The sequence below is a fragment of the Eutrigla gurnardus genome (genome assembly GCF_963514095.1).
Source record: "Eutrigla gurnardus genome assembly, chromosome: 8".
In the NCBI taxonomy this organism is placed as follows: Eukaryota; Metazoa; Chordata; class Actinopteri; order Perciformes; family Triglidae; genus Eutrigla; species Eutrigla gurnardus.
In genome coordinates, this window is record NC_139922.1 from 12556616 (window position 1) to 12567586 (window position 10971).

At 41.4% G+C, this 10971-nt stretch overlaps 2 protein-coding genes and 1 long non-coding RNA gene across 5 annotated transcripts; 2 read left to right on the forward strand and 1 right to left on the reverse strand.

The window, feature by feature from the left end:
* Positions 1 to 745: 745 nt before the first annotated feature.
* LOC311017290 lies at positions 746 to 1328 on the reverse strand. Its single transcript, XR_014597618.1, has 3 exons — positions 1210 to 1328; positions 1021 to 1116; positions 746 to 853 (listed from the first exon to the last, which is right to left on the reverse strand). It is a non-coding gene; the product is annotated as an uncharacterized lncRNA (long non-coding RNA).
* Positions 1329 to 2372: 1044 nt separating this feature from the next.
* Positions 2373 to 4529, forward strand: LOC311017352 (uncharacterized protein). Its single transcript, XM_084015613.1, has 4 exons — positions 2373 to 2502; positions 3204 to 3531; positions 3601 to 3681; positions 3770 to 4529. The coding sequence occupies exons 2-4, from the start codon at positions 3216 to 3218 to the stop codon at positions 4048 to 4050; spliced, it is 678 nt and encodes a 225-aa protein (XP_083871739.1). The 5' UTR covers positions 2373 to 2502; positions 3204 to 3215; the 3' UTR covers positions 4051 to 4529.
* A 427-nt stretch (positions 4530 to 4956) lies between these two features.
* On the forward strand, positions 4957 to 9850 carry csad (cysteine sulfinic acid decarboxylase). 3 transcript variants are annotated; one of them, XM_084015611.1, is made up of 15 exons: positions 4957 to 5134; positions 5510 to 5556; positions 5996 to 6138; positions 6226 to 6352; positions 6443 to 6533; positions 7266 to 7488; positions 7596 to 7675; positions 7938 to 7992; positions 8156 to 8272; positions 8374 to 8438; positions 8564 to 8645; positions 8739 to 8938; positions 9260 to 9311; positions 9408 to 9497; positions 9604 to 9850. In XM_084015611.1, the coding sequence occupies exons 2-15, from the start codon at positions 5541 to 5543 to the stop codon at positions 9775 to 9777; spliced, it is 1515 nt and encodes a 504-aa protein (XP_083871737.1). In that variant the 5' UTR covers positions 4957 to 5134; positions 5510 to 5540; the 3' UTR covers positions 9778 to 9850. The 3 variants fall into 3 exon arrangements, with proteins under 3 accessions (XP_083871737.1, XP_083871736.1, XP_083871738.1); XM_084015610.1 differs by having other exon boundaries at positions 5042 to 5145; XM_084015612.1 differs by having other exon boundaries at positions 5042 to 5145; positions 5999 to 6138.
* Positions 9851 to 10971: the final 1121 nt, after the last annotated feature.

The window sequence follows — 10971 nt, forward strand, 5'->3', positions numbered from 1 at the left end:
CTACTGCCCTCCCAGTATCTGTCCCCTGACAGTGTCTGCCTCTCCCTCTGTTCTGCTGCCCTGTTTCCATGCTCTTTCCTCCTTTCACTCTGGTGTTTCATATATAATGCATCTTAAACAAACAGATGTGTCCGAGTCACTCAGATGCATGGCTGTCCCCACGCTGCTGCTCCATTGACCCTGCGAGCCGAGGGTTCACGCCTACAGTCGGAGACAGCAAATACGGACCGCACATTCAGCTGAGAGTCTATATATATATATATATATATATATATATATATATGGACCCTGTTTCGTTGCATAAAACCACACAGCTCTGAGAGAGCTTTTATGCAGAATCGTTCTGACTGTTGGCTCAAGTCTGCATTTCAAGGAAAATGTAACAAAGGAGTTGCATCTGAAGCTATTTGTGAAGTGGATGATTATTCAGAAGAGAGCGTTCTTACCACCGCTTTTCTTGTATAAGAGCTCCATTTATGTGCATGTTTGTTTCTTTGTACAAATATAAAAGCCCATATTCCAGTAAAGTAGTGTCTGATACACAAACCGACTCCATCGCCATCAGTAAGGGCGACGTCCCTTGTCTGATACATTCCACTTAAATCACATCTGTCTGTTAAGGCGTGGAAGGTGCTGTGCTGGCTCGCTCTTGAATTGTATACATGCATTAATAAACACACATCCGCAAAAAATCCCAATTTTCCAGGTGCAGAGGTCTGTAGAATGGAGCCGGAGCCACTCATAAGGAAACAGCATTATTCTCCCTCAGCACTGTGTCCAGCCTATTATACCATCCACCACTAGCACGCACATACAAATGGAGTTTACCACTTGACAGAGAGTGCGATGGGGCCTGAAAAAAAAAGCACAAGGGTGTGTGAGTGGTATTGCGCTCGATCAGCGGCAGAGTGAGGACGTTTTCATATCCCTGTGTGCAGAATGTGCTCCACTTGATGCTGCAGTGATTTAATGACTAAGTGCACATTTCACATTGTACAGCATTTGGAGTCGAAAGCTCACCAGAGTGTCAGCATGCGTATATTTTTCCTCAGATCAGTAGATCACTGCCTTTCTGCTCAGTGTAAGCCTCCGCAATGTATCTTCTCAAGATCAGGGCTGAACATAATGCAAATTTACGGCATAATAAAGTCGTTAGAAGTACATAAAGGTAGATGAATTGCGCGCCCCTCTCTTACACAGCAGTCTCACCTGGGTGGTACGGATAAACAATGAGAATAAATGATGGTTCTCTCCACTCTTTCCACCCACTGTAGGCAGAGAGAAAAGTGGATTTATTCAGACAGCTAATACACACAGTGACTCAGAGTGTATACTGTGTGTGGATGAAATGGGCTCGGGAGGCTTTTCCACTCACACAAAGCAAATATCTGTCCAGGAATAAGATATTGATTCGTCATTCCCCACAGCCGAAGCTGAGTAAACAGGCAAAGCAGACGTGGGACCAGTGACGGCTGATTATTGTTGTCCAGTTACAGTCAGAGGCTTTGGGAGGTTATGATGCACCACACTCAGGTGTACTACCTTTGTTTTGGTGTTCATAATGTGAATCTTTTATGGTCAGACAAATAAATCAAATATTTATCCCTGTTTTCACAGCGTTCCACGTCCACGTTTCTGGAGGTCAGCATTAATGTTTGAGTGTTGTTGTTGTCTAACAACAGTTTGCCTCCTCGATCAGGAATTCAGGATTTCAGCAATGTTGTTATTGCTTCAAGAGTAGAAACATAGCTATACTTTAATTTTACATTGCATTACAATACTTATATCACTGTAACAACATTTTATAGCTATACTACAGTATAGCATATTATCTGCTATACTGGCGTATTATTTTTTTCTATTATTGTACTTATTACTGTATGGATTTTGTATATTACATATAGTACACATACCTATATCCTGCATATTTAATTCACAAATCATAGATGGACTTATTTTGCTTTTGCATATATTGTGTAAACTTCGCCCCCCCCCCCCGTGACCCTAAAATACAGGATAAGCGGTAGAAAATGGATGGATGGATGGATAGATATATTGTGTAAAGCTGTTTCAACTTATTTGATTGCCTCATTTGTTCCATTCAAATGGTTATTAATCGGTGATGAACGAAAAACTCACACAGACCGTCTGTTCTGTTTATTTACCCTGAAATAAAATAAATTGGCGCGCTACTCTCACTACCAAGTGTAATGTCTAGCCAATTCCACCAGGTGGCACCAAATCCTCACACTAACGGCGGTTTACTGCAGTGAAGTCATCCATCCACCGGATGGAAGCACGCAGGAATGAAATGCTGGCGGTAACACCGCTGCATTGTTATGAACGAGGCTGCAGGAAAAAAGACAAAGAAGAAAAGAAGCGGCGGGAGTCGGAGACGGATGTGATCCGCATCATGTAAACAGAGCAACTGCCTCCCGTCTGTCTGCAAAACCCTGTTGTGTTTAATCGTAATTCATTCTATACAGCAGCTGTTACAACATGGTAAGAGTCTTATGGGGATAGATTTGTTTTTGTTACATAAAGCCGTGATTAGTGTAAGAGCGCGACGAGTGTGAAGCGCATCTGGAGCGCAGGCTGAAACCAGGAAGTCCAGACAGATATACAGCGTTGGACTGCTGCTGACACATACATGCTGCTTTAATGTAGCCTAGTTTCGGAATTGAACCAACATTTTGCTCAAATAAAAAAAAATGTTTTAAATAAAGTGTTTTCCTTAGAATATTGTATTGTATATTTGAGCTCTCCTTATAAATAAACATTCTTTACTTTCACGTTAATAGACAATAATATAACTATTATATATTTTTAAGACATTCTTCATGATGCACTTTCACAAACACTCAGTGATTGTGTTAATAGACATCCACATATTTAAGCCACATTTACTGTAATTTGCTAAATCTTTCACAGATTTCAACCCCATCAGCTGTATTATAAACTGGGTCATAATAACCTCGTATCAGATGTAAGCCATGATAGCCCAAGATTCACATAGTGTGCATCTCATAATCAGCGGAAAATTGACATTAATGGGCAAAAATTCATGCTCATTATCAGAATTTAAAATAACTGAGTTTTGTTATACTGCCACAACGGATTCTATACTTTCTTTTCCAAATATTTTAGATTTGATCTGTGCTTGCGTTAAAGTAATCCATCATCGCTCTATTTTCTTACTTTAGTGACATTCGGTCATGGCTGAGGAACCAGGCGCAGAGACCCAGCTGCTCAGGAGACAGAAGGCCAAGCTGATAGAAATTCTAAGTGCGGATGCCGACTTTGTCCTGCAGCATGCAGACTCTCGCTGTCTGCTGTCTGTTCACGGCTACCAGCGGGTGAAATCTTGCCGTGTGCCCAGTGAGAAGGTGACAGACCTGCTGGATCACATCATCCAGAGAGGTCCTGACGCAGCACGGGGCCTGCTGGGACTGCTGAAGGACCAGGCCCTGCAGGAAACCTTCCCACTGCTTCGCTTCATTAAGGATCCGCAAGTGAACATGCAGTCTTCAGGTAGGAGGACGTCTGCTCAGTAATGTCTCATCAGAAGGATGTTAAATATAACAGTCTTGTCTTTACAAGGGATAAGCGAAACATCGAGTAAGAGAAAAGGGACTCCTGACTTCCAAGAGACCGTTCCATCCAAACAGATCTGCAACACAGGTGGGTCACACCACACCACGACCTGTTGTTCCCTTATACACATTGTGGAGGTCTTCCCCTACTTTATCTGCTGCCTCTCATCACACAGGCTCTGGGTTCGTGACGGAGAAGCAGCTGATGACTGTGGCTCGTGTCATTGGCAGATCCTGGAGGGAGATCGGCAGACTGGCTCTGGACGTCCCCTCTGTGAAACTGGAACAGTTTGAGGAGGACCACTCCCTCCACGTGGAGCGAGTGTTCGCCATGCTGCGCTACTGGAGAAACCGCCAGAGGGGGAAAGCCACCGCTGCTCACCTGCACATGCTGCTCAGTCAGGGTGACTGGGCGCTGCCACCGGAAAGCATCGACTTCCTGTTGGAGGCTGACTAAGGCCTTCACTGCTGCCTGGTACCTGCTGTTTAACAAGGATGGGTTTGTCTCTTATCATATAGACTCATTTCATATCAGGAAAAAAAACACTTGAAGACCGTCGTACTTTATGGAAATACCCCACAGTGCCATTAAGTGCCACTTTTGTATAATTCTTCATGTATAGAATTGTTTCCATCCTGATTAGTGATACTGTAATATCACTATGTCGGTCTGTTCTGTACATGTAACAGGGTTTTTTTGGGAGGTGTGTGTATAATAACAATAAGATATATTTTTATTATATTTCTTTAAAAGAAGTGTTTTTTAATGTTCTGTTCATAGTGTCTGTATTCTCTTCCTCTCAAGGACAAATTAGGAAATGAAATTAGCTGTGCTCGTTTAATTTTAATGTTATGTTGATCTAACACTTGTTCTATTTTTAGCTCTTACTTTATCGGCAATGATACGTTGTGGTTTCCTTGTTTCCTTCTTTTGACAAATGTACTTATTGTAAGTCGCTTTGGACAAAAGCGTCTGCTAAATGACCTAAATGTTATGTAAATGTATAAACACAAAGGGCATTTCAAGCGAGGGATGAAATCTTATTTCTATCTTTTTAATGTTTTGCTCTGCATCATTTGATAAATGTCCAGTTTACGGGAGAACGTTTAGGCGTCACCACGGTTATACTCACGTGATCCCTGTCGGTCTACATATCTTGGTTTCTAGAGAACACCTTACATCCTGGTTTCTGTTGATGTCATCACACAGATAACCACTGCCTCTGTTCCACAACTACACCGAATACGTTCACATCACAGTTGCTGCCATTGAGTTTTCTTCTCTGTCAAATTATATATCTGATCCTCTTGAATAGAAGATTTTAAACAGGTGCAGAATAATAATTAATCTGATGTAACTGTATAATCTCTCCAGTGTTCCCAGAGTAATTAAGTGGGACAAAGGTCGACTGCCTCACACTCCCACTGAGCCTCAACCTTTCAGCCATTTTCTGCAGCCTGCAGCCTCCTCAGCGTTGACCTTTTGCGGCTCCGTCCCCTTTTCTTTCTGCTCCTCCGACGTCAGCAGCGCGAAGACGCAGGTCCAGTAAACGTGCATTTCACGCAATAGCATCTTGTGCATAAAACTGTCTTGTTAGCCGTACGTGTTCTGATCGCGTTGCGTGGACAAAGATCGGAGTCCACAGTTCCAGGACTGAACCTCTTCCGAGCAGCTGAGCTGAACGCGCACGCGCTGGATTCTCTACGCAGCAGCGCCGCTCGGAAGAGAACGCGCGCTCAAACGCGACGCGTTATGTATCGAGTTTGCTGCTTTATGTGTCCAATTAAAATGGTGTTACATATCTGTTCGGAACACGTGGCTTGTCTTGACGGTTGGAATTGTGTGTGCTGGTTTATTTGAGTCCCCCCCTCTCACTCTCCTCAAGTAAATACGACATTGTTGCTTCTCAACCCAGGCTACCGTTTATCATAAAGGATCTGGCAAACATGTTCCCGGTCTCATGTAAGTATGTGTTGTAGCCTAGAAATAGAGGTGGGAAAAAAGTACAGACGTGCAATACTCAAGTAGAAGTACAGATACTTGTGTTCAAAAGTAGTGATGCAACTTCTTTACCCAAGTGAAAGTACAGGCTCTGAAATGTAATCAAAGTATTCCTATGAAGGACATTTCCACTAGCTGTTTTTTTTTTTTTTTAATAATCTTAAATATTTTTTTAATAAATAATCGAAAAAATAATAATTTCCACTCAAATGTATGAAAAATAAAGTAACAAGCCTGTTTTCAAAATGAGTACAGATATTTGTTTTAAAATGTAGGGAGTAAAAGTAAAAATCAAGTAAAGTACAGATGCCTTAGAATTAAGTACGGTAATTAAGTATTTGTACACCCCTGTGTATAAATAAAGTTTGACTTGACTGTAAACGTCTAACTGTTCTCGCAGCAGCAGATGGGCAGGATCCAGCTGATCTCTGTGACCTGAACCAGCCTCTTGTTGACCATTCAGAGGGCCAACGCTTCTTAGATGATGCCTACAAGATCATCATGGAGGAGGTGCTCCGCAAGGGCACAGACGTCAAGCAAAAGGTCTCATTAAGCCTTAAAACCACAATCGTGTCAGATTACGGCGAGGGCTCTGATCAAAACTCATCCATCCATGTGTCGTTCTTGCAGGTTTGTGAGTGGGAAAAGCCGGAGGAGCTGGCTCTGCTGCTGGATCTGGAGTTGAGGGCCACGGGGGAGCCACAACACCGGCTCCTGCAAAGAGTGAAAGATGTCGCCAAGTACAGCGTCAAGACAAGTAGGCCTACTGCCAGAGACAGCTGACACATTTAAATAGTAGACGGGACACCTTTTTCTGTCACGATGAGACTTTGGGAATTTCTTTCAGGTCACCCGCGTTTCTTTAATCAGCAGTTTGCAGGAGTGGACTATCATGCCCTGGCTGGCCGATTCCTCACTGAGGCTCTCAACACTAACCTGTAAGAACCAATGTAATGTATAACTAAAGTGTATAACCACATCATTACACAGGACGGTGGATGCATACGTTTGCAAAAGTGTTTTAATCAATGCAATAAATAAGGTAATGTAATAAACAGTGGAGGAAGGGAGTAAAAGGAGCAATAATCTGTAACGCTGGCCGGCACAGAATAGGCAGAAAACCACAAGCACAATGCACCACAGCAAATTAAAAGCATGTCCATAAATCGTTAATCCAAAAAACAAGCAAAGCAAAACCAGGGAGGCAAACGGAGGCAAGGGGTGGGTAAAGTATCCGGCCTGGAAAACCAGGCAGGTAAATACAAGACAATCTGGCCTGGAGGACGAGTGGAAGTGGGCCAGTGTGTGTGTGTTTATTTGTGTAATGACAGGAATCAGGTGTGTGAGTGGGAGGAGCAGGTCGAGTGGTGAAACAAACAGGAAAAGGGGTTATCAGAGAGCAGGTGGGCCCATTAGTTACATTGAAAACATATGAAATGAATCAGTGATCGACAGCATTCTGTCAAAAGTCCTGCATTAGTTGGATAAAAGTGATCAAGTATTAAAATTTAGTGCAAGTATCAAAGGAAACGTAGCTATTATTTGGAGTTATATGGAACTAAACATTGAAATTAAACTGAACGCTGAGTAAATGGTGTTAAGCAAGCATGGCAATGTTTGTAACGCAATAGTACAAAGCACAACTTTAAAATCGATCACACATTTTGCAGCTTCACCTATGAGGTGGCCCCCGTGTTTGTGCTGATGGAGACCGAGGTTCTCAGAGGACTGCGGCAGCAGATCGGCTGGACACAAGGCGACGGTCTCTTTTGCCCCGGAGGTTCTGCCTCTAACATGTACGCCATGAACCTCGCTCGCTACAGCCTCTTCCCAGAGGTCAAAAGCCAGGGGCTGTGGGGCCTGCCGAGACTCGCCGTCTTCACGTCTACGCAGGTCAGGGCTCTCAAGCGCCGCATGTCTGAGGGGTTGATGGTGAATCAGTGTTGTGTAACAATGATCACTGTAGTTCATGTTGTCTTTACGTAAATGATTGTTTGCAGAGCCATTACTCCGTGAAGAAAGGGGCGGCTTTTCTGGGTATTGGGACGGACAATGTCGTCATGGTGAAAGTGGATGATGGGTAATGTATCTTTTCATAATAAGAGCTAAAGCTATTGATAATAAATTAGCCCATCAATTAAATAATAATCAATTGATTACTTTAGTAAAAGCTTCCAGCTTTCCTCTTTTATATAATTGTAAATTGAACCATTTTTTGGACTGTTAGTCGATTATTCAGACATCTATAATGATTGATAATTGGTAGTTGCATCTCTGGTCTTTATGATTCTGTTCTTTACAGCCAAAATGATAACTGTTCTCTGCTCTCTTGTGCTCTTCAGAGGCTGCATGATTCCAGAGGACCTGGATGAAAAGATAAAGCTGGCACAATCTCAGGTAAATTCACTGATTTTAAGTAGCAGAAGTATCACATATATTACTTTAACATCAATTACCCAGGAGGTTTAAATATAAAACATTTTGTACAAAAGAGCACCAAGTGAAACCAGAAAGGACCGAGTGTAAGACGCTGTGTTGTTTTTCTGTTTGTTTCCACCAGGGTGCAGTGCCTCTCCTTGTAAGCTGCACATCAGGGACCACAGTGCAGGGTGCGTTTGACCCACTGGACCGCATAGCTGACGTCTGTGAGAAACACAAGCTCTGGATGCACGTAGACGTGAGCCGTGCTCCGGAGACAAATCCATGTCTGCTCACAAACTCCTGTATTTGTTCAAATGTAAGAACCTGCAGAGTTTTGTCTGTTTTGTTGTGTTTCAGGCCGCCTGGGGAGGGAGCGTGCTCTTCTCCAAGAAACACAGACATCTGATGAAAGGGGTTGACAGGTATTAATATGCATGCCTGAAAATGCATTTTTCATTATGAGTAAGGCAACATTTAGCCTGTACACGAGTAGACCTACACAGTTGAGCAGATACAGACGATGTGTTGTGTTTTTGTATGTGACAAGAGCCAATTCAGTAGCCTGGAATCCACACAAGATGCTGGTGGCCGGCCTGCAGTGTTCAGTCTTGCTGCTACAAGACACCACGGTTTGAGGCTGCAACGTTGTCTGATTATACACAATAAAAGGTTTATGTTTTTTAAAAACCTTTTGATGGTCAATCATTTCTGCTCGTCCTCAGAACTTGTTGAAGAGGTGCCACAGCGCTAACGCCACATACCTCTTCCAGCAAGACAAATTCTACGATGTGAACTTGGATGTCGGGGACAAGTCGATACAGTGCAGCCGCAAAGTTGACTGTCTGAAGTTGTGGCTGATGTGGAAAGCTGTCGGCTCCGTTGGCTTGGCCGAGCGCGTAGACAAAGCTTTTATGAATGCAAGGTAGGTGTGGAGCGGATGTTGAGACAAGTAGTGAATTCAAAATGATATAATCTTTTTAAGGCATTGCAAATATATGTGTTTCTCTTTTTTAATGTCAAAATGTAACCCTTTTTTAAAATATAGAGAAGGAGCATTTGGGTAAATCTTGCATAGCAGGTTTAGTTACTTGTACAGTACTACTCTACTTTTAGCATCTAATGCCTTTTCCTTATTGTTGACCATCTAAGATAGCAGGAACTAAATCATTAACATCAAAAAAGTTTCAGCTGAGTTGTGATTCAAGCCAACAGAAGAAGTGACCATTTAAAATGTCTCCTGCAGATATTTGGTGGAGCAGATGAAGAAAAGAGAAGGGTTTCATCTTGTTCATGAGGTTAGTTAAAAAAAAAAAATCAAACATACTGAGAAAGATGCAAAGTTTCTTTTTTGGCAAATGTGTTATGACCTGTGTGTTTGTCTCCACGAACAGCCAGAGTTTGTGAACGTGTGCTTCTGGTTTATACCGCCCAGTATGAGGGGGAAGGAAGGACATGCAGATTACCAGGACAGACTGGCAAAAGTGAGTTTCTGTTTTACATTAGCGGATAAGGGAAGACGAAAGAGATTTGTTTTATAAAAGTATTAACCTAAAGTTAACTGTGTATTTTTGTTCTTAAAAATAATAGGTAGCTCCAGTCATCAAGGAACACATGATGAAACAAGGCACGATGATGGTGGGCTACCAACCTTTGGGGAACAAGGTCAACTTTTTCCGCATGATTGTTCTCTCTCCGCTGGTTTCCCAGAAAGACATGGACTTCGTCCTTGACGAAATTGAAAGACTGGGAAACTGCTTGTGAACAAAAATACAATTTACCAGGGGGGGGTACCCATCGTCTGTCTAGAATTCAAGGTTATGCACAAAGCCTGCCATTATAATGTCACAAATTATAACAAACAACCTTTCTGTATCCACTCATGTGTGATTTTCTTACTTTAGATAGCTGTGATAACATAAGAACATAAACTAGAACCCTAAAATCCAAGAACAATGGATCACAATAATATAATAAATAAACTTGGTCAATTTTAAGAATAAAACTTAATTTGCATTTAATTTATTTGTGATCTTCATTTTAAAGGTGTTTTTAAAAAATGTCAAGTGAATTAAACAATGTTCTGAAATAACTTCACTTTTTGCATCATTTTTGCAAATCATGGAGAATTGTTACCATGCCTGTTTAGAATGCTTCCTTTTCTATTTCGCTTTTTGTCCATGCTAGAGTCTCTAAAGAAGACCTTCAGTTCCTTTGTTTCAATTTATTTATTATTAAATCCACAATTAAAGAGTAGAAGTCAATGAAAATCTTGGCTCAAGCTCCCTCCAACAATGCTAATTAAATGTGAAATGAAAAACACCAAAATAAAATGAGAATCTAATATATAGAATAGTGAAAATCAGAATAAATGTGGTTTATCTTGCTTTAGGTTTTTAAAGACATTATTCCTCTCATCCAAGAGGCTTCTTCAGTTCTACATTCAAGATCTGAGATATCCATAAGAGCGCTGAACAGCTAAGTTACTATGCAGAACCCTCAGGGTCCTATGCGGACCTGAGCTCAAAGGAGGAAACGCAAGACTGCCAATGGGACGAGTGGGAAATGTATATAGGCTACTGTATATACAGTGTGTCAGTATATATATTCTTTCTTGCACAATTTGTATAGTTTAAAACTGATAGAACACTTATAGCAACATTTTTATTTCTTATGTTATTGTTGGTCATAGGGATTTTGATATATCTATACAATAATTATTATACAGCTATTATTTTGATACTTGTGAATATAACAGTCCTGTCTATTCTTTTCCTTTATTTGTCCATCTTTGTCTTCTTTGTTATTACTATTTCTGTTAAAGTACATTGAAAGAGATGGGGGGCGTCTAATTCCTATTGTGTGCACACATACTTGGACAATAAAGATGATTCTGATTGTGATTAATGGTGAAATAATACTAATACTCAAAAAGTACAAGTTAACAAAAGCTGCTTT